This window comes from Vanessa tameamea, chromosome 20 (genome assembly GCF_037043105.1).
Source record: "Vanessa tameamea isolate UH-Manoa-2023 chromosome 20, ilVanTame1 primary haplotype, whole genome shotgun sequence".
In the NCBI taxonomy this organism is placed as follows: Eukaryota; Metazoa; Arthropoda; class Insecta; order Lepidoptera; family Nymphalidae; genus Vanessa; species Vanessa tameamea.
In genome coordinates this window covers 2658756-2684198 of record NC_087328.1, presented here as the reverse complement: position 1 = coordinate 2684198, position 25443 = coordinate 2658756, and the positions used below count along the sequence as shown (strand labels likewise).

The 25443-nt window shown below is 33.0% G+C and overlaps 1 protein-coding gene across 4 annotated transcripts in view; it reads right to left on the bottom strand.

Annotated features, from left to right (window-relative positions):
* LOC113403803 (dystrophin, isoforms A/C/F/G/H-like) overlaps positions 1-25443 on the bottom strand; it is a 580208-nt gene that overhangs the window by 440153 nt on the left and 114612 nt on the right. For all 4 annotated transcript variants that reach the window (XM_026644400.2, XM_026644401.2, XM_026644404.2 and 1 more), the window contains 2 exons: positions 17175-17263; positions 9411-9509 (listed from right to left, as the gene is read on the bottom strand). In XM_026644400.2, coding sequence (XP_026500185.2) covers positions 9411-9509; positions 17175-17263 — 188 coding nt within the window. The remainder of the gene's footprint in view (positions 1-9410; positions 9510-17174; positions 17264-25443) is intronic.

Here is a 25443-nt window from a genome sequence, read left to right as displayed (position 1 = left end):
TGCGTTCAGATTTAATAGGCGAATGAGCCACTGTAACTACAGACACAGGATTTAAGTTGATCGTAAGTGGCCATCACTGCCCATTGTCGTAAAAAAAAAAAAATCATTCCTTACATCGCCAATGCGCCGAGACACAACAGTACTAAGTATTGCTGGGCGGTAACACATATGAGGAGTGGGTGGTACCTACCCAGACAGGCTTGCAGAAAGCCCTACCACCAATTAAGTAGTTAGTTAGTTAGATTGATTTAAATCTCAGAGTTTAATTGTAAATATAATTTATTAGTAGCTATCTTGTACGACTTGATATCGAACCACGGTGTGGCAAATAAAAGATTGTGTGTGTGTGTTTTTTTAAAGATTTTTTGTAATATTGGCTTATAAATTGGGTTAAAGGAAAGCAGTATTTTCTTTGATCAAAATCTTATAATATTAAACGCGCAATTATGTTTTTCCCGAATAAAGGGAACATTTCCCAAAAAAAAAAACAAAATATTATAGCATTTTAAATCATTAGAGTCCAACTTTGCGCCCAGGTACTATATTATTTACAAATACAAGCATTATGATGAAGACAACTATCAAGGATGTTTAATTTTTCTAACAAATTAACATAATATAAACACAACTGCCCGGCCCGGTGACCGTGGCCATTGCTACGATTTTACGATCAAATTTAGGTGTAGGAACAGCGTAACTAACCGGCGGTTGCCTAGCAACCATCCCCGCCAAGGCTTACACTATTGGCTATTATAATAACACGCATGCGCGATTTCTGGTGTGGATGATAGTGAAGCCAAGATATTTTATCGATAAATTGTCGATGTCGATAATATTAGTTTTTTTTAGGAATTTTACTTGAAGTAACTGAATACTATTATTACTACTGCTTAAAAGCAAAACAATAAAATTTATAAAAAAAATAAAATAATTATTATTTCATTAATTAACAAATGATAGTCAATATAATAACAATTGCATGAACATACATAATATTGTTATTTACAAGATAATATTTTATGTTTATTGATAAACGAATTAGTAAAAATGTGGTTTTTAATTCATAATTTTAGTTTGAAATGAGTTTATACGTGACTAGTCTTAACTTATTCTTCGCTCATTACCTGAAAGTTTGTTTAAAGAGGTCAATTAGTGGTTCACATCTGTGCACTTTTATTTCTTTACATGTTTAGTTTTTAGAAACGACAACCACAACGGGGTAGCATTTGACTATGTTTTCTAAAAAAAACCTCTTATATTTGTCGGGCATATACGCAAGATCTACCATAAATCACTAACAGACACGACCGACCCAAATTTGAATAAAATTTGTAGATCGAAATGGCGGATAAACTTCACAGAAACATAAAAATACATTATCATTAAGATATATCTAGTGTAAAAATAAAACGAAATATTTTACTATTAAAATATTTAACATTAAATTTCCAAATACTATATCAAAATAACAAGCATTTCCGAGTACTGGAATTAGTTCTTCAAAACATCGACTTTTCGCATCTCTAAATTTAGCGCATGCGCTCCTTAATCTTAGCAGCTCTATATAAGCAATGTTTTCAGCTAAAATACACATTTGCTCCTGAACACTCATAAGATTAAGACCGTTATAAATTACTTTTATACGTATTATTATTTTTATAAAATTAAACAAGAGGTATGATAGAGGACGATTTCAGTAAATTATTATTAAGCCGACTATTGAGAACACAACAAAATATATATACATTTTTTTAATAAAAATATGAATGTCTCATTATAAGGAATTACTAATATTCCTTTTTCCCTCCATTTAAGTTTACAACTTGTGTTAGGAGTGGGGACATCAATAGCCCAATGGTTTTGATCCTGCGAATGTTTACATAGCGCTGTTGACACTATAGACTCCATTTTAATTTGCGATTTATTTTACGAAATATACTTTCATGAAAACTAATATCACAATTATAGAAACAATGGCTGTCAAACTGGTTTTTTTTTTAATCTACCATCAGTTCCGACTACTTTACGTTTATTTTAAATATTTTTGTATTAATATTGAACGTTTGTTAATGTTTGTGTTCATTCCACTTTGTAAATTTTTATTTAAATATATTGAACGTAATAAAATTAAGTTGTGAATATTTATGTTTATCTAATTGTTTATTATTGTGTTGTTTTAGGTTATGGGTTAAAAGAGTCCACTACAATTATGCCTTCAAATTAAATTAAGCCCGTAATCTCGATCGCACCGATCAATCTCCATCGTGTCTTCTCCATCGCAAGTGACATTGGCGAAATATGTGCCCTCTTAGCACAAATAAAAGCCAAAAAAAAAATTATATACAGTATCGATATCCTAGGCATATCACATAATTGGGTGTCACTAATTGATATTAAAAAGACCCTTTACTACGAGGAAGTTGTGTATTAATATACATAAATTCCCACCACCGGAATAAGTCAGATAATTTTACAAAAATGATCAATAGATTTATAGGTTAACAAAAAAAAAACCATAACGATGAACAAGATACATCACTAATAAACAGTGTGGTATGCGAGAGCCGTGATGGCGAAGTGGTTACAAGACGTGAATCTTAGCCGATGATTCTAAGTTCAATACGGTACGAGACGGTCGAGGCAAATATCGTGAGGAAACCTGCTCGGTTATCCACCACTTACACACACAAAATGCCACATATCCACCAACCAACATTAGAACAGCATGGTGGGTGAGCTTCAAATCTTCTGCTCAAAAGGAAGGGCTTTTAACTGTTAACGTCTGCAGGGAAAAATCCTTGTTATATCAAGTAACATAAATAGGCATCAGAACTAGAATACTCCTTATTAGTATTCACCTTTCATTCATAAATTCGAGTATGAGAATACATTCAAATACCTGGAACAATTTGTGTCTACTACGAGCTTAGAGTGAGAATAATTTTATCAGTAATTTAAGTAGCCTATTTGTTCAAAAAATTATCATACATCGTTAACATTATTAAATCGTAAATGCTTTATGTCCATGTGTATTTCACTGAATTATGTATTTTATTTCAATATAAATAAGATTTAAATTACTTTGCAAATTAACAACAAAATAGAAACTATTGGTTGCAATATTTCAAAGCGTTAGTGCATTTGACTTGTAGATTAAGTTATAAGATTTACAAACAGTTATTCTAAATCGAACTTTAATATTTCGATAATAAGGATTATAATCGTGTGTTTAACAAATGCAATTGATATAGGGGCGATAACACAATACGTTTTTAATGAATGAAAATACGTCCATATAATATTAGGGTCGTTTTATGCAATTGACAAGTCAAAATACAGAACAGTAAGTTTATGAAATGGTAAGGATAGCACTTAGGACTGCAAAAATGTGTTCATTTGAAAACCGTGTTTTGAAAATATAAAACACTATTTGTAAAACGAACCCTATATCATTCCTTGAGGAACAAGGTACCTTCATACCAAATATTATTAATTTAGGTTCAGTGGTGTGTCCGTGATAGAGCAGCACAGATACACAGACCGACAGACGTTAGGTTTCGCAATTATAATGTTAGCACATATTATTCATTTTGTTTAATTAAAAGTTAATAAGTAAAGAAATAAGATTAGTTTAAATCGTTGTGTTTATAATGTTTTTAAGTCAAATAAAGATTGTAAATATATTGATTATTTAGTATTAGTGACAAAGTTCTAATTTCGCTAGACAGAGAGTTGAAATAATAATATTTTACCGGCACTAATATCTTGGTATAATTAATTACAAATGGTCCCAAGTGTCTTAACAATGTTGAATATATGTTTGACTTTTAGGATTAGTAGATACATCGAATATGATCGATTGAGAAAACCCAGCTAAGCGAGATGTAGTATACGTGCGTCGAATAATATTAATTCCACCCTTATACGTACGAGCCGAGATGGCCCAGTGGTTAGAATGCATGCATCTTAACCGATGATTTCGGGTTCAAACACAGGCATGCTTGCCCGCATTTGTCTAATTTCAACGAAATTCTGCCACATGTGTTTTCCACCAAACCGCATTGGAGCAGCGCGGTGGAATATGCTTGAAACCTTCATACATCACAATGATAGAACTAAACAAAACCATAAGCAATAAATAAAATATTAATTGAATTAAGTAAGGATACACGAACTTTGTCTATATATATATTATATATAGCTATTATAATGATAACTATATTGGAACGGCATTATTTGTTTTACATATTTAGAACAAACTAATTTTCGTCTGCGTCTTGGGGGGGAGGGGTCATCAGTCGCAGTTATTAGATATAAAGTAGCCGATGTCCTTCCTTGAGGTTCAAGCTTCACACTAAACTTCATCCAATTAGGTTCAGTGATTTAGTCGTACGTAACAGACGGAGAGTTAATCTCATTTATACTATTACTGTAGAATAAAGCTAGACAAGGCCTTCATTGCTGTCGAAAATATTCAATTGACGACCTCCGTAGTCGAGTAGTATGTAAACCGGTTTTCATGGGTACGCCACTCCGAGGTCCCGGGTTCGATTCCCGGCCGAGACGATGTAGAAAAAGTTCATTAGTTTTCTATGTTGTCTTGGGTGTGGGTGTTTGTGGTACCGTCGTTACTTCTGATTTTCCATAACACAAGTGCTTTAGCTACTTACATTGAGATCAGAGTAATGTATGTGATGTTGTCCAATATTTATTTAATTTATTTATATAAAGTTTTAACATTTATTTAACATATCCAGTTGCTATTTAGATTTTTTGCCATAAAACCCAACAACTTACAATTGGCTGGTCAAACACACAACCTCGCTTTGAACACAGGACCTCGCTCTTACAAGCTAGTTACTAAACCGACGACACACTGAATAAAACTGTTTTTTTTTACAATTTATTCGTAGACAATCAACCAAAGTGCTTGATTTGACTTATGTCTGCTCTTCCCACAACCCTTCTTCAAATTGGCACTCGCTTTGACAGCTTATTTCCGTTCGGCGACACCGAATTAATACTTATTATGTTTATATTAAAGTTCTATTTTCAATATCAAGATTTATGACGGCTTCAGGCAATGCGTAAGTTGGATGCACTAAGATTTATTGATATCGAAAACCGTTGGTGAAAAATGAACTTTGATTTATTGCATTAGAGTTTGTTTTTATTTAAATTGTTTTACGAGATATTGTATTCTACGTAAAATAGGTTTGAGCTTACGTTTACAAATTCCATTGATTTTGGATTATGGAGGAAAAACGACAGATTGCGTTTATTCAACTAATATATGGTGAGATTTCTCTTAACGTTGGCTACGTCAGTTAAATAAGTAACGGCCTTGTTGATCAAATAATTTAATCTTAGTTTTTTTTTTTTTTTATAATAGACTAGCGACCCGCCCGGCTTCGCAAGGGTGCAATGCTGATACTAAATATACTACAGAATACCTTACAACATTTACTCTTTTTCAGTCATAAGACAATATAAACCGCTATATCCCTGCGTTTTAAATCTGTAATATCTTCGAAAACATTAATTAATTACATACTATAAAGGGCCATATTGATCTATATTAAATGTACATTGTACTTAAGGACATACTTAGGGACAGACAGCGGTGACTTTGTTTTATACTATGTAATGATTTCACATCAGGCGCAATCCATTTGGAGAGTATTGACCTCAAGTAAATCGTATACGTCAAATTGACAAACCTTTTAAAACTAGACAATTTACGAAAATATAAAAAAATAATAAGTTAGACTATTAATAATCGATTTATTAATTTTTCATAAATTCGATATTATTTTTCGTCTATTTGTTAAGACGTCAAAACAACTTGGTTGAGAGATAATCACAGATTCAGATCAAATATAATCAATTGGTTTTCCAAAAACGTTTGGAAGATCACAATTCAAATCTTATCCATATTATACTTATAACGAGAACATTACGAATAATCACATATTAAACAACATTCATACCTAAAATCGTTTCAAACCAATTCACTTGATTTAGTTTTATTTAATATATACGATATCAATATAATCTATACATATAATAAAATTGGAGTGTCTGTTTGTAATATTAAAATAACCGCGTTTTACTAAATGCATATGTATGTATACACGGTACATATACCTAAATAACATTTTTTACAATTTTTGTCTGTCTGTTTGTTCCGACTAATCTTTGGAACGGCTGGACCGATTTTGACGGGACTTTCACTGGCAGATAGCTGATGTAATAAGGAGTAACTTGGGCTACTTTTATTTTAGAATTATATGTAAAATAATAATAAAGTCACGCTTTTCTATTAAATTCAAACGCGCACGAAGTCGCGGGCACAGCAAGTATTTTATAAGATTACATTCGACAAATGTCAGGAAAAGATCCTTTGAACAAAATTTGTATTGAAAATGGTTTTGTTTTTTTTTTCCTAACAGACATATTATCCGCGTCTTCGGTGTATCTTACCTTAAATTTGTTATTTTTGTGTGTTTACATGTTCTATATGGGTCTGGTTTAAGCCTCACCTTTGATTAATATTAACTTTTCTATCCAACGTGACTCATCGTCGTTTCTGACAATGTTTTATGCAACATGTGTTCTTCAAAAGACTTCTAATTTACGATTCTGCGTTCGTTCTATATAATCCAAGAAATATTTTAAAAACTTTTCAACTCCACCGGTCTGTGGTCTACTTAATAATTCAGATTCACGCGTCGCGTTGCAGTCTTGTTCTTTAGATATCATTAAAATTCACGACGAGGTTTTGGAACCATCGATCCATTATTAGTATTATTTCTACTAATTAGTCAAATATGATATTTTGGTAATTTTTATAGATTATTAAGTACTGTCTTCGATGAGCGATTTTTTTTTTTTTTGAACCACAAATATTTTATCAATTAATATACAAACTGTTCATTATTTTTTATTTTTTTTATAAATATTGGACAACATCACGTACAATACTCTGATCCCAATGTAAGTACCTAAAGCACTTGTGTTATGGAAAATCAGAAGTAACGACGGTACCACAAACACCCAGACCCAAGACAACATAGAAAGCTAATGAACTTTTTCTACATCGACTCGGCCAGGAATCGAACCCGAGACCTCGGAGCGGCGTACCCATGAAAACCGGTGTACACACTACTCGACCACGGAGGTCGTCAAATGTTTATTATATTGTCTAAATTTTTGCTTCATTATATCTGTATAGATTTAGAATAACCGAGGACCTCGTACATGACTATGACGTCACTGGCGAGTTATACTCGACTTAGCAACGAAAACGGTAACAGTAATCAAGAACGAATCAAGAAGTATATGATAATCCCCTTTAAAATACATTACACAAACAGCTATTTGCGTTAGCGGCGGTTTTTTTTTTTTAAAGGGATTTATTTCTTTGGTTAACTTGTCCGATGCGTTTATGGTAAATCGAATGTACGAAGTTTCGGTGTTTACATTGTGTAAAAAAAATTTTTTTTTTTTATTACTATGAAGCATTACGTTCAAGGCAAATTAAGCAAGAGCCTATCACTGGTGTGTGAGTCAACAATGGGAAATTTTATTATTCTGATTCACGAATACCATTAGCATATAGTGTATTAAGAACACGAATGGTGGCAGAAAAACAACAAACCAATCAGATCATCGTATGGAAAGGTTATATTGGTTGTACAGTGTAGCGGCCGCAAGTGTTTTGAGTACCACAATGGGCCATTTGCCTTCAAAATAATTCGCGAAATCATTTTGGCTCTGTTTGTTTTCTTTTACCGAACAACTTGCGTTTTTTATTTTAACTATGAGTTATTGTTATCATTATAACTCAACAAAACAAGATAATTTGAATTTGGAATTAAAATAATCTTTTTTTTTTTAAATAGATCAACAAGATCAAATTAAATTTCACCGTTAGGAAGTATTAAGTACAAGCAGACGAGTTTGAAATGTAGATTCTAGCGAGAAACTTAAAATTAATGTTTAGTAGTATAGAAGTAGTAATACGAGATCGCGATGTAGATTCTAGCTAGAAACTTAAAATTAATCTTAAAAGGAACAAGAAAATAATCGTTTATTTCATTCTTAACATTAAGGTCTTAATTATAAAATATAAAATTAAAAATTATACAATTTACATAATTATATATTTTGTTAACATTTTACTAACTATTCGTCCGGATATATATTACAGTATATTATAGATTCTGTCATACATTATTTTTGCGTAACTTTGATCTGTTACGAAGCGCGTACAACGGAAACTCAATCTTAAATTCCTTTATTCAATATAGAAGTAGTACACTTACTTATTTATAGTCAAATTAAACACTACACTACTCTCAAAAGTAGTAATAATTAATCCGGTTTTTTCTGCTATTGCTTGTATCGTGACTTTATATAGCCTAAAGCGTTCCTCAACAAATAGGCTATCTAAATACGAAATAATATTTCAAATCGGACCAATAAGACCAGTTCCTGAGATAAGCGTCAACCAAACAAACTCTTCAGCTTCATAATATTAGTATGGATATGCATTTCAAATATCCTTATCGTTAAATTTAATATAGCAGTGAGATTAAACATCAATAGCCCAACGGCAAACAAGTTTTACTCTTAATTGGAGGGGAAAGGAGTATTACAGACATTGCTTGTACTGTTTATGTCAGAGATATAATGAAATTAGAAAGTGAGCAATATGACGCGACCCTAGGTTTAAAACCACATTCTATTTACAGGTTATATTTGATTTTATAAATGAATAATTCTTTCGAGATGAAAACGAATGTCGTAAGGAAATTTTCAAATCTCGATTTAAACGTGTTCATTTTATTTTTTATCAGTTCTCGAGCAATCTTGGATTTAAATTCCAGGTCGCGCTAGTACAATGAATTAATATTTTTGTAGCAATCTCGAATACGAAAAATACTTAAAGCAGTTGGTCCTGTATCAGATATTTCTGGTCGTGCCAGCCACGTCGTATTGGCGTAACAGAGTGAGAAATAGCATGCTTCCTCCGTTTGTGCACAAATTATGTAATGTATGGTGACAAGGCTTTGTGCACGCTCAATCAGATATACACACCAAACAACAATACTCAGTTCTGATATAATACGGTTTAAAAATTTAGTGAGCCAATGTACAGGCACAAGGGACAACCAACGTTGGGAATAAAAATGTTAATCCAATGGGCGACCAACCTTGGTAACCAAGTTAATATTTATTCCCTGGAGTGTCGCGCATTGGTGTTGTAAGGAATGATTATTATTTCTTACTCCGCCAATGTCCATAGACGCTATATATAAGCCTGGGAAGTTAGTTAATCATTGTGATTAAGCGCTGAAATTCAGCGCGATAAATATTTATTTTGAATTACGTTTCTAATTGGTTACCTTTTGTTTGTCCAATTGTTGTATGATGTCATCTACGTCGCCAACGGCGACAGGCTGCGCGCGCAGCATATCCACTTCAACTGACAACCAGTCACGAATCTGTAATAGTAATTGATGTATTTACTACATTATTAATCATTCAACTCGAAGCAAAATATATAGTAGATACCACTTTAAGAACTTTCTGAAAGGTTTGACATAGAAACACATTTCGACTACAGCAACTGTAAGACTATTCTGAAAGAAGAAACTCGAAACTAAGCTCAGAACACGAGAGCGTTAAATATCAGAATGATATGCGACATTGACTCTAATAGTCGTAAAACTTATAAGATACGCGTATCAAAATAGCATGTCACCCTAAGTCGATTATCAACGTTTTTCTCTTTAAACACTAGTAATTTAAAAAAGTATTAATTGAATTCTTTAAAACTGCTGTTATAAAATGTATATGCAACGCTAAATATTTATTAATTGTCGTTTCATTAATAACAGCTTATTTTACAGTGTCACATAAATTTTTATCCTTTATTTATAAAATATATTTCGTGCTGTATGGTTCCAGCGAGATCTAGACTCCATGTCAAACCCTCGCGGGTTTTTTATAGGAAGAGCCGACCAAGGGATTTTGTTAAGCGCATCTTTCAGTATCATCGAGCATTTAAGCGCCTCAATCGGAGGTTTTGTTGGTGTCAAGCAGATTGCGGGTAGGCCTGGCCTGATTGGTTATAAAATTCTGTCATAACACTGCGCCGACCTCAAGTAAATGGAATTTATATGATTGATTAGTTGATAAAATTGTGTAAAAGTTAAAATATAAATAAATCAACACGAATCGGATTGAAGGTGACATGATGGTAGGGCTTTGGCAAACCCAACTGGGTAGGTACCACCCACTCATCATATATATATACCACCGACAACACTTAACAACAAGGAAAATGAGCCACTGTAACTATAAGCACTAGGGACATAGCGTCTTAGTTCCCAAGGTTGGTAGCGCCTTAATATTATATTAATAATATAAAATAAAAAAAAAAATTTAAAAAAAATATATATATACAATGTAACGCAAGTAAAAAAAATCACATGTGCGTATTCTTCATAGTCAGCGATAAAGCCATCGCTAAAAAACCCCCACATATATCGGATTTCGATAACAATATACGAAAACAATACCGGCGCGGGATAGCGTCGTTTCTAAAGGCTTCGCGGGCAGTCATCTGGGACCGCAGTAACCCGAAGCGCTTAGAATAGCCACCATTCCAAATACTGATTTACAAACCTCGTACTTTAATGGAAACACACGTCAATCAAATTGACCATAAAACGCAACATTTTTAAAACATTTTTGTTGTACTGAAGATTACTTTACAGGAAAAAGATTTAAATATTACAATAACAATCATACAAATCATACAAAAAAGTTTAGAATTACACAAATAATACCGGCTTTAATGTTAACTAAATGTCGTCCTCATAGTTTTATATCTGGGATCGGAGAAGTCATATAAATGTAACTATTTTATATGCTTACTTAAATGAAATATTATATCATTAATGTTTATGTAAGCTGATGATGTTCACAGGACAAAGAAATTAATAACCATCAACACTAAATTTCAAAAACCTTGTATCTTATCGAGTGATAATAGGCCTTTAATAGAAATTAAAAAAACAAAACATTATTATTCTTATATGAATTGAATAAAAATTCTATCTTTATAAAACAAATTCAGAATCAAAAGAAAATTAGAAGTTAAAGATAAAAGTTGCGATTTAAATTGACAAACAATCCCAATATTCATCTATCCCTTATACTTAAGTATATATTTATGTACGTGAGACGGAAATGTAACGTCAAAACATTTCACTTCGAAAAACAACCACCTGTCACTCAAATCCAACAGTGAAACATTGAGATCAAAAAGTTCTTAAAACTTTTCTTCATCAGCTTTGTCTTCATTTCCTTTATTTTTTATCGTGTTTTTTTTACGTCATGATTAACGTGAAAGCGGAACATTCAGCAATTTGTATTAATATTCATGATATATTATATGTATCATTTATGTCCAAAATACAACTTGGTCTAACTAAGAAAACCGCTATAGAAATTTCATAAGTTTTATATGATCAGCACAATAAAAACGTACACAATAAAATCTATTACGAATTCCCATAAATATAAGATCAAAATGTATAAAATTAAAAGTCAAGAAGCATGTTCAAACTGTGACTTTATTTTCTCCAAGTGGCTCCAATTCGTTGAATCGGGAGGATTACAACAGCAAAATGTTGGTTTTTTATAATATTATTATGTGGAAAGTGGGCACCAACGCCTATAGAAATTGGTGCTGTCAGAAATATTCACCATTCCTTACATTACGAATGCGTCACTAACCATGGGAGCTAAGATGTCATATCTGATTTGCCTGGCAGGCAGGCAGCGTTCCCGCACATTTTATATGCCCGTATGTTTTATACGTTTCGGCATCATGATTTTGTCGAATTTGGTCGTTTGCTGGGTGAAGGTTGAGCTGTTCGGGCTGTAGATGTATAGATTAAAAACATATCGATTGGGTGTCTGTTGCCGGCGTGACAGCCGCGTTGACGTGTCTGGTCGGTAACTATTATCGAATATCAATTGTCAACTTTGTAGCTATTGAATATTGACTATTCGAAATCGTATTTTTCTATAACAAAGATAGTAAAATAATTTAAAGAGAATTCGAGTTTAAAGCAAGATGTATTGTATAATATATTAATTAATTTGCCACGGTCTTTACTTCGTGTTATATTTATCCGTCTGATCTTTACGATTTAGTTGATCAATATTTATTGTTTATACAAACGACTAGAAACTTTTTAATGATATCTAATAGATAATAATGTTGACTTGATGATGAATCGTTATTCCGTAACTTGCACGAATACTTCTCATCATATGATTTATTTTAATTAATAAAAACAACCATTAAACTAAACCATGATATACTACTTAAGTTAATTATATTACCATATTACATTTAAGTTAAATGTAAGTTACAATAAAGTAAATTGTAAAAGTTTCTTCATAGAAATAAATGCAGTCGAAATCTTAATATGAGACATATATATTCGGTATGTTTTCATATTTTTTATTTAATAGGTAGGAAGGCGTATACTCGCAAGTCACCACCTTAGAAAACTAATATGTTTTTTTTTTTATTTACTTTAAAACATCCACTGGCTCACAGTTGCCCGTGCCTTTTTTTACATTTCATTTTTATAAATTGTGGCGTTATTTTATATTTTTACTGAACATCAGCAGATCTTCGCTGGACTTCGACCTTGTCGTCTTCTTGGAAGACGTGGCCCACACTGACATATATTTTTTTTTTCCATTTTAAAATAATATATAAATAGTCCATAATAAATAATATATGAACTAGTATGTTATGTGCCTTTAGTTACACCTCATCCTTCGAACAGTAATGCTATTACTGCTAGGCAGAAGAATACGTGTTGAAACGGTGGTACCAAACGAATTTTCTCTATGCTCTACCACCAAGTAAAATTAAGATATTTAGAAATTATAACTAATATGTAATTAACGAAAAGCAAATGCATTCAAATTAAATGGAAATGTAGTGATTGGAATGTAAGGCTTCGAGAATGAACAGAATACGAAAAGAATGAGTAATATGAAGTATGAGTCTGGGGGAAATTCTGAGGGAGGAAACCTATCATTAAAATATAGACCTACAATGCTTAGGGATTAAAGTTATTTTAAAATAATTAAGACCAATATGCACCGACATTACAGCAGATTTTCCTTGATTTGTGTTTCGTGTTTTCAAGAAAATAGCTTGAAAGATATTTAACATGTTTATACATCGACAAATATTTAAGCAGCGTGATAATTTTTTTTTTTTTTCTTTAACAGGTTTTTGACCAGTGTGACATTAACAGTATGTTACTTTCGAAAGAGAGAAAGGCAAATGGTAAATTATATTGTTATTTTAATTTAATATTATTAGACGTTTTATTTTTGTTTTTTATTTAGGCCGCAACGGCTGTGGTTCCCGCGCCATGGAATTTTACGTGAAGTACGATTAAATTAACCAACGCAACCCTTAGAGTCAATTTAATGAAGATATTCTACTCATAAACGTGTACTTACGTATACTTATAAGTAAAAACGTTATATTTTAAATGTATTTTGTACCCGACCAACGCAATGTCCATAAAAAATCAAATTTAATATTAAAATTATAAAAACAATTTGTGAAAAATTATATATTATAATATTCTTTATTTTAGTAAGTACTTATTTATAAATATATATCATATTTATAAAGTAAGTACTTACTACAGTTTTAAACGTTCTTAAATTTATAAAATAGTTTCTGTATTCCTCATACGGATTTATACCACTAATTGTTGCCCGCGGCTCGCGTTTTCGTTTGGTCGTCAGGTATAAGACAAAAAGTAGCCTATGTCAAATTCGGTCCAGTGGTTTACCCATGAAAGAGCAACAGACAGACGGACAGGCAGAGTTCATTTCCCATTTATAATATTATTATAGATAAGCCTACAGATCGTCATGAAATTTGTGATTATAAATTTTTAATAGCCGTAGCGAGAAATTCTTGTAAGATTTTAAACGAAAAACGTGGGTCGCAAACAATAGATACAAGGAAGGTACGAAACGGTTCGTTAATTTAAAATAATGTTTGAAGGTCAGAGGTTTAATTTTATACGTGCCGGGACTTCTGATGTTTATTAATAAATTTTGCCAACAGTAAAAAGTTATAACACAAAATTCTTCAGACTTCATTTATTACTATTTGAGCGATCTTTTATAAGGTTTTTAACTTTTAAATGGAGAAACAGTGGGATCTTCCTGCCTGTCCCAGTTCCTAGGTCAGGCTGGTTACGGGTCTCTAGGTAACCTTACTTACCCGCGCAATTCCTGAACGGTATCCTCGGCTACCGTGTCAATTGTTTAGACCCGTAGTCAATCAGTGATTATCTAATTCAAGTGATAAATTCGTCCTAAGTCGTCGCTTATGTTATGTCAGGCGACATCTACCCCGTTGCAGGCATTCTCATAACTTGCCATTAGATGGCGCTGCAAGACTTTACCTTTTAATCAACCGAACGCATTACTATTGATATAAATATTATTGTTTCGTACGGCAAGATCACTTCTACCCCGTTTTGACATCAACATACATTATATAAATATAAATATTGGACAACATCACATACATTACTCTGATCCCAATGTTAGTAGCTAAAGCACTTGTGTTATGGAAAATCAGAAGTAACGACGGTACCACAAACACCCAGACCCAAGACAACATAGAAAACTCTTTTTTTCTACATCGACTCGGCCCGGAATCGAACCCGAAATCGAAACCTATGAAAACCGGCGTACACAATACTCAACCACGGAGGTTGGTGTAAGTATAGTTAAGTTGTACAATTATATGAAGTTAATTTTACCACGCTGCAAAAAGGTTTGATGTATCCATATTATGTTACGACTGTTTAGAGTTAAGTTACCTGGCAATGTCCGTAATAGTCGAATGAATGAAAATTATACACGATATATATATAATATAGCGTAACAGTATTATATAATTATTAGAGTCGTTGTCAATGTCGTTCATCACATTTTAACATTCCACACTCGTATTTTGCGATGAGTTTCGAGTTTCTTGTTACAGAATTGCCCAACTCGACAAGATCGTAAAATGTCAGAGTACAAAACGCGATATTGACTTTTACAATTAACACGTAAAGGATCACCGTAAGGCGGTTATCGCGAAGTGAGATCTTAATAGAACTGCAGCCGAGTAAAGTCACGTACATATCTTGTGTGATTCGCGCAACTCATTATCACTTCTCAACACTGACGTTAACTGGCTTATCGCGGAACTAGCAACTTTGCTCGCAAGCTACAAATATAGGACGATCATAAACTTTGGAACTTTTACAACGTGATAGCTTTAAGTTTGAAGGTGTTGAAGATGACACAGTTTATTAGTATTACAGTATGTTATACTAAAGTCAATAGCACAATGGTTTATCCTGACCCCTTGGGCTATTGTCGTCCCCACTCCTAACACAAGTGATAAGCTTAAAAGGAGGGGTAAATAGGAATTTTATTAATTCCTTAATTTATTTAGAGCATTGCTACTATTCTCTAAAAAATAAAAATAAAAACGAAATCTGTGCTAGGTTACGTGACAATATATTAATATTTCATAGTTCATAGAATTTGGAAGAAATATCGTTATATGTACGAAGTTAGAAAGAAAATATGAATAAGTAATTATATTTATATTATTATTATTTATTTAAATGTACAACATTCAAAATAATAATTACAATGTAAGCTATATGGACCAGTATTTATAGATTGAAAGAATAAAAAAAATATTTAAGAGAGATTACATATAACTTGGTGGTAGCGCTTAGAGCAAGCCCGTGTGGACATGTACCACCCACTCATCAGATATTCTACAGCCAAACAGCAACAGTATTGTATTGGGTGAGTGAGCCAGTGTAACTACAGGCACAAGGGACATAACATCTTAGTTCCCAAGATGATGTAAGGAATGGTTAATATTTCTTACAGCGCCATTGTCTATGGACGGTCCACTTACCATCAGGTGGCCCATTTGCTCTTCCGACTACCGATATCACAAAAACAACGAGAGTAGGGCTTGCAGCAATATCCATTATTTCTAGAAGGATTAACTAGTTCTACAAAATAGAGACCGCTTCGCTTGCAACTGATTCACGATATTAAGCGAAATACTGCTTTCACTGGACCAGGTAAAAATATTTTCAACTATTTCTAAAGCAAAATATAAACGTACACGTATTCAACCTGTTTTAGTATTATATATTAATCTGTAGAGAAATAATATAAACATATATACACACGTGCTGGAACTGTCTGGTACGCTTTGTTAAACTTTCCTTAAGTAATTAGCTTTGTTTAATAAATGTAATGGGAATCTTTAACGTCATAGCTACTTAAACAGATTAATTTATGTATTTTTTTATAGCCGCTCATTGGTCGAAATTCGAACGCGTTTTAAATGTAAGGTACAATGATTTGTCAAATACCGAAATTAGTCTCAACTGGACTACACCTTGTCGTTATAAAAAATCCAAAGAACTGTCAAAATGGCGTTATTGATTTTTAAGATTGACTTGACATTGAATGTCAATAATAATTAATGTTTTATTATTGTTAATGTTTGACGACCTCGTGGTCGAGTAGTGGTTACACCGGTTTTCATGGGTACGCCACTCGATTTCGGCCGGATTCGATTCCCGGCCGAGTCGATGTAGAAAAAGTTAATTAGTTTTCTATGTTGTCTTAGGTCTGGGTGTTTGTGGTACCGTCGTTACTTCTGATTTTCCATGACACAAGTGCTTTAGCTACTAACATTGGGATCCGAGTATTGTACGTGATGTTGTCCAATATATATTTATTTATTTAATATTGTAAGTATAATATAAAATTTACAATCGTTGTTAGGAATTTGGCTCTTCACTGTCGTGCCTCGCAGAGCGCGTTACGCTGTTGGTCCTACGCCTGATCTCTCCGGTCGTATGTTTGTCATTCCATTTGAGGGTGAGAGTTTGACACGCACACACGTATATACTGTTCTGTACTGTGAAGCCTTCATTAAGGATGGCCAATACAAACGAAATTGGTTACAACATAAATCAATGTGTATCAATATGTTTTAAATTTACCTGAAGCACGCTGGTATCGAAGTGCGCGAGCAGCGCGGCGGGCGAGCCCTGCGCCGAGCGACGCCGTGACCCTACCCGCGCGCTCCACTCTGTAACAATCAAAATAAATAAATTATTAACCAAAATTAAATCAAAATACTTTTAAGTATAATCGAATCGTCCTTTTAAAAATGTATATTAAACGTAAACCAATCACCGGTTCGGAAAATAAATTCTACCAGAAAGGACTGATATATAATCATCATCAACTGAATTACTGGTAGGAATTTGTGCAAGCCTATCTGGGTGGATACCACTCATCAGAAATTCTTCCGCCAAACAGCTTACTTAGTATTGTTGTATCTGAAGGGTTGTAAATGCCTTTCCAATGCTAAATAAATATGAAAGAGAGATCAGTCAGTCACTCAGTCAGTGGGTCAGATGTCCCATAATGTGTCAGACGAAAGTATCCAATCAGTGTAACGGATAACCGTGGCGGAAAATATTCCTAACTTTATATATATATATATATATATGTTTGCTGTAACTGTCTGGTATGCTTTGTTAAACTCTCCTTCAATTGAATTCGAGTAACTTTATAAACTCGTTATCGATACTTCTGTGGATGTCACAGCACTAATCTAGTCACAATAGATAACGCGAGTGTTGTATCGGATATTTTTCCCACTAATTTATTTAGTGCTAGTTGTCGTCCGCGACTTTACTCGCGTTTTAAGGGTCGATCGTCAGGTGTTAAGCATAAAAGTACTCCTAATTTCATCAAAATCGGTTCAGTGGTTTGGCCGAGAAAGCAACAGACAGACAGACGGAGTTACTTTCGCATATATAAACTTAGTTAAAATAAATATAAAAAACATGTTTCTCTTATGTGTCGATGAAGTAAATATTTTTCTGTCATGTGTCAATGTAGTAAATATTTTTCTGTCATTGTCAATAAAGTTCGAAAGCACACTCTCCTCAACGTTTATATCAATCAATTCATATTAACGAAATGCTTACAACGTTTTCTGTCATACCAAATGGAAATAACATGACTAATTTTAGAATAAAACACATCAAATACATTAAAATTAGGAGAAAAATGAATATGAGGAAGCTATTAATTTCAATTAATCGCAAATTCTCCATTATAAAATCTGATACGATCAAATGCTAAATTTTAAAAAATTAGGCAAATAAAAACGTTAATTTATACTATGTTCTACAGATTTAAAACGTTAAGAAAAGGGCATTACTATATACATATATATGACTTGTTCAACCGACTATTATTCGTTTAAAAATACGAATGCAATATGGTAAATCCGCTTAGCGCAGTGTGTCGAAGCTCCGAGTCGATTACCGCCTACTGCAGCTTACTAGCACGACTACAGGCGAATATATCGTTTTGACTAACGAAAATTAACAACGTGAACTGAACACAAAATCGATATCGATATATCGATATTTGATGCGATTTTATGAAGCTGCCGTCTGACCTAAAATATCATAAAGTAACATCGACTACGAGCGTTATGCGTTATGGCATGTACTATATATGAGCGTGAAATGCGTTATGAAGTGCTCAGCTGCGTTCGAATTTCGTTCGTAGTGACGTTATAAAGCTGGAGACTGACATAACATCGTAAAATAACGTAACGTGACCGTGACATATAACGACGTTTGATATAATTGCGTAACATTTTCATTTCAAGCACCGTTCAGTTTTTATTGTTATTTAATGTTTTGTGAAAATATACGATATTATAAATATTAAATAGAAATTAAAAGCGATTAATGCGTGTATCCGGAACAACGTGTTGTTTTCTGATGGCTTATTATTTAACGAGATTTGGCAAATACCCGAGAGTCCAATTGAGCTCAGTGTTCGGTACGAGCTGCTGGGCATGCTGTAAATACTATACGAATCGTATCAATACATACATATATAAGTCCCTCATATGTTACTTTTCACGTTAATTTTTTTATTAAGTAAGCGGTCTGGCAAAATAGCCACTCGGTGGCAAGTGGCCACCAGCAATAATAGACATTCTAGGGAATATTAACCATCCCTTACATCGCCAGTGCCTCAGCAACCTTAAAACTAAGATGTTATGTCCCTTGTGCATGTAGTTACACGGGCACACTCCCCTTCAAACCAGAACACGACAATACTAAGTACTGTTTTGCAGTAGAATATCTGATAAGTATAACCGATCCAGGGGAACACACACAAGTACTTACAAATCAGTGACCAGTTTTAGGCGAGAGTATTAATAAACTCATGTATCATATTCAATATCGTTTCTTCGTAATTACACAACACACAACAACGGAGCGAGCTGTACTGAGTACATATCTAATTTTTCTTTTAATCTTATCGATAGTTTGTGTTGAACAACACTAGTTCTGTAAAGGAACGCCGTTCCATTCATCCTCACAAAGCTAACGCTATTGAAAAAGGATAGTAAATGGCTAGTCATTAACGAAGTCAAAATAATTATTTAACATAATTTAAAGCATCCCTTGCTTCTGTAATCAAAATGTACCGTACAAGAGGAAAATCTGTAAACAAACGGGCAAATAAAGTCAATAGGTTTTATTCGAGTTTTGTTTTCAATTAATAAATACTATAAAATTAAACTCAGGTTTGTTACGTTTATAGTCTAAATATAAAGCGAGAAAATACGAAATACGTCTACTAATATATTAAGATTGTATATATGGGCGCAAGTCGCCATTTATGGGCTATGGTTTAAAATATTAATAATATAAAATAATAATTATATATTGTCAATTATCATTTTAATGTTTATATTTTATAATGTAAATTTCTAAAACACTATTATTCAATGAGTAAAACTTAATTTGGATTCGTCTTGCAGCGCCACCTGTAATGTGTCATAACGGACTATGTAATAAAAATATTATATTATTTTTCAAGTAATTCAATTGTAATTAATTGAGAGCTATATTTAATAATAAGAACCAAATGGATATTCATTTTTAATATTAAACTATATTTTAAGAATTAATTTGCAGTAAATGCATTAATTTATTATAAAAAGTTGTGAATATCCGTTTGATTCATTCGAAGAGGACGCGTTAGAAACGGGTATTGTTATAGCAACGCCATATTGCATTAACACATTTTGTGAAAAGACAATAAATTGTTAACATAACGAATAAAGATTCTTTAAGTTGATTGCGTTTCACTGCGATGGAAGCTGTAAACCCGACTACTTCTCCGACATATACTTAAACGTTCTCCGTAACGCGCTATTGTAATACTTCATTCCAAAACTTATAACAGAAGATATGTAAGGAAACGTAAATGTCTCATTATTGGCTGCCTGTCCCTTTGAGGGCACAGTTTGGAGTTGATATCACCACGTTGCTCCAAAGCGAGTTCGTGGATACACATGTGGCGAATTCAAATAAGACATGCAGATTTTCTCACGATGTTTTTCTTCATCGTTGAGCACGAAACGAATTACAAACACAAATTAAGTTCATGAAAATTCTTGTGCTTGCCTGGGTTCGAACTCGCAATCGTCGATTAAGATGCACGCAATCTTACCACTGGGCCATTTCGAATCTCATCTAGTATAAGTTTAATATATATATTTAGCAGTTTATTTCAAGCCCTACCTTCTCATTTATTATCTTATCATAATTTTACTTATAAAGCCTTCAAATTAAACCTCCGCTGAAAGGAGTAACGTTTTGTCTTAATCAACACGTATTCAGCACAAAGTATTTAACAGAGTATTAGGATTATTACGAGGATTAGAACCTAATACGTGAATCCACATCCCTACTAATCTGGCGGTTCACTCCTTTATCCCTTTTAATGGAGGGTCTGTCTAAACCCTTTGGGAGTGAATTCGGATTATTGCGGTTTGTTAAATCATTGTGTAAACAATGAATATCTCGTTGGTCTAATGGCTTTTGTTTTAATTTTATTTATAGTTTTACAAATTAGCCGCCTGATAATATTTGGTAACCACGGCCCGATGACATTGGCGCCAATGTATACCAATATTAATGGCGGTCGGTTAAAGATATATCATTAGACGTGCTGCAGCGCGTTACAAAAAAGTAGAAAATGTTAAAACCAATTCCATACACAAAAATACAGTTGAATTTTTTAAATCTCAAACATACATACCGACATTGTTTTTTTATGGTATCGGTTGGAAGGCGTATAATGGCTACCTGATGTTAAGTAATAATTCCAACATCTAAGGTAATATTGGAACCATATATTGACAATTCTTTAGAAGACCAATGCGCCACCAAGCTTGGGAACTAAGATGTCTCTTGTGCCTGTTAGTCTGGCCCGCTCATGCTTCAAACCGAAACAAAAAAATACTAAGTATTTATTAATGGGCAGTGTCTACCTAGACGGGCTTGTATAAAGCTCCAAAATCAAATTTTTTAACAGCAGTCAATAAAACTCATCAACATCGTAATTAAAATCAGTAAATTCAGATTTATAGCGCTAAGCTGATATTTCTGTGAAACTATAAATCAAAAAATGAAATTAAACTTTGCATATTATTCAACAAACAATTCAACTTTGCATTTATTGAAACCATCAGCTATATGACGCATTACGATTTAATATATTAAAGTACACACTGCTTTCGAAATTCAAAAATAGACTCTAAACTTGTGATTACATAAAAGTTATATGTAAAAATTCATGTTTTGTATTTTCTTTGAAATTAGCCTTCGATGTCGTTTGATTAATTGCTTACAAAATTTAGCATATGTGTTTTTCGTGGAAGAGATTTTTATATTACTTTTGTTGTTGTGATCCACCGCTAGATGGCGCTGTATCGAATCAAGTTGTACATCGTTCAACCAAGGAGACGTCTATAACCCTTGTATCGCCATAAGACCGACTTAGGCAGCATTAAGACCGCGTATTTTGTTTATTAATGGCGGTGCCTCAGTAAGAAACAATATATGAAATCTTCATCGCTATTGGCCCTAATGACCTTGATATACAGCTTCACCGAATAACAAGCCTCAGGCGAGCAAAGGGTAGACGAGGGGTCACACTTCGTCTAAACTGTCCCCTGGGAGATCGCTTCTTTAAGTAGGGAAAAAGGGATGTGTGATTCGGAGCGCGGTCGACAAACGACATCCCTATGAATGACGTCAGCATTCAATGATATGAATTTGGTGTCGCAAGCTTAGGCAGTGTAAAAACAATCACTAATTCTCCCGCCGAATCCTGGCACGGTGGCCGTTCTCAAATACTTGATAAAAAAGGGTTAAAGTAACAATTACGATCATATGAATTTCATTATTTTAATTATTCAAATTTTTAACCCGAATGTGATTTTAATTATACTTTAAAATAAATTTATTTTAAAATCCACTTTGAACTTCTTATGAAGTCACGTATCTCATTACAACCGTATAATGTCCAGTGCATACAATCATAGTCTTTAAGTTTACTGAAATAATGACCATATTCCTTCATTACATTTCCTGTACCTTAAAGGTGAATATAGAAATCTTATACTCGGATATCCGTTCAAGCGATTACAGTTATAACCTTATTAGTTAGCTCTGGTACGGTAGGGCGAAATTCCTATGATTATTTTTTGTGCTCACCGTACATGATTCGAGGTGAAAATGGCTGAAGTTAGGGGAACTTTTATTTTGTGGTATAACTCGATAAGCCAATTCGTATGGTACCATCTGCGCTTATTAGTGAGTGAGACGAAAACTCAATATCTCGAATACTTAGAAATAGAATTTAAGCAAATGCAATAAAACCATTTGAACCTCGTGTACAAACAAACAAACTACACGTCTCTACAATTCAGAGCACAATATTTAGACTTAAAGGCAGTTATAGTTATCGGTAGGTTGCTCCGAATATGGAATTAGAAGTACTAAGAGTTATTAGACGTCTTTATCGGGTAAGAGAGATGAGTTTGAATATTAAATCGGGATTTTAAAAATAACGACAAATTTGAAAAAAGTATATATATTTATATACTATACTACTAAGAAAGTCATCCTTTATAAAATCGGCGTCCGCTCTTTATTTAATCAATGATATATCTTGTACTTCTATTTACACAGATTAAAAATATATAATCTACTAGATTCGGCGTGTGTTACTCTATGTCCTTTCCTAAATCAAGGCAGCTTGCATGCACAATGTCATGGTGATCGGTTGAATAGTTCGCGTGAAAGAGGTATGTAGATACTCACTGTGTCATTTATAATATCATTGTTAGGATCATATAATGACTCGTAATATATACATACAATATATATACAATAGAATAAATTAAAACTAAAAAACACCGTGATAAACTTTTATTTAAATGCGCTAAAAAGAAATAAACTTCTAACGTCATTTCACATTATTTCGACGCATTTGACACGATTTATATTATATAAAAACTTGTCGCGAGATTTAAGTACCTACTCGTATTTATTTAGTTTGAAAATTTAAATAGACAAAATTATCCACATCAAGTTATTTAATTTACTTATTTATCTACACAAGTAATAAACGTATAGATATAGAAAATAAAATTATATGTATGATGTTCATCTTAGAAGTTATTACTTAGAAGTTTTTACTTGGTGGTAGGGCTATGTGCAAGCCCGTCTGGGTAGGTACCACCCACCCGTCAGATTTTCTACCGCCAAATAACAGTACTCTATATTGTTGTGTCCCGGTTAGAAGGGTGAGTGAGCCAATGTAATCACAGGCACAAGGGACATAACATCTTAGTTCCCAAGGTTGGTGGCACATAGGTGATGTAAGGAATGGTTAATATTTCTTACAGCGCCTTTGTCTATGGGCGGTGGTGACCACATACAGTCAGGTGGCCCATATGCTCGTCCGCCAACCAATGCCATAAAAAAAGAAGTATCAGTTTAAACATATTCTCATAATATATGATAAATTATAATTTTGTTTCAAAAATAGCGTTCCTATATAAGAGTCTCAAAATCTAATTCTCTGGATTCCTGTTCGAAAGAAATTAATGAGCATTCTTCGGAGTTTATTTTTAAATATTTTAAAAAACAATTCTATGTGAAAAACAATTATGAAATTTAACCATAAAAATACGTAAAAGATTATCCTGCATCAACACACCGTTCTATTATAACGTCTATATGTAAATAAATAAAGGTTATTTTCGTGTGTATTTTACCTACATCATTCAGCCCATTGGGTTCTAACTTTTTAGAGGTTTTGTATCAAATGAATATTCCTGTGTAATTAAATTATCGGAAGAGAGTAAGTGAGTGAGGATATTTTCGGTAGAATCTACATTTGGAATATGTAACTGGGTATTTAATTAAGTCTTGTAATTAATATATTGTAATGATTATTAAATTAGAAAATTGCGATCGCATTCAAAAACTTGCTTTTAATTTCATTTTAAAAATAGTTTAAATGCACTGAAACATATACACTGGTTCCTAAGTTTGTTTGTTTGTTGGTAGCGCTTTGATCGACCGTTCGTTCCGGGTCGCTGGATACATTTGAAGCAGAGTTGCATTCGGTACATGCACGTTTTTTCAGGATGTTTTTGTATTAAGCACGTGAAAAAGTCTGTGATAAAAACAACTGAACCCGTAATCTTCGGTTACAATCCTCTATTTCTTACCACTGGGTCATCTCTATCATATATATTTTATCACATATTTATGATATTAACTTGTACGTTTTAAAAGTATTTTCATTATTAGTAAACATTTCGTTACAGAAATATTTGTCGAAGTATAAAAAATAACGTTTAGTCCTTGTACGTCTGACGTATAAATACTTTGAAATATTCAATAGGTCGATTAAAACGCGTTAAAATCGTAGCAGAGCCAGTGAGTCATGGAGATAGGGGTGAGCCAGCGACCTGAATTCAAGATATCTATTTAGAGTGTGAACTGATACACGAAATTGACCTTTATAGCAATAGACACAAGATTTCTTTCTAAAATCAGCATTTTGGCGAAACGTCGATTGAAAAAAAAATGTTTCATTTTTGTATTAAAAACTTATTTTTTACACTAAATTACGTTATATATATATGTATGTATTTATGACCACGTCTGTGTTGCCACCCCTAAAATAAATATCTAAGATTTGAATTTTACGGTTGGTTAAAAATCAGAACATATTTGTTAAAAAAAGAAACTTTAATAAATAAATAAATATTGGACAACATCACATACATTACTCTGATCCCAATGTAAGTTACTAAAGCACTTGTGTTATGGAAAATCAGAAGTAACGACGGTACCA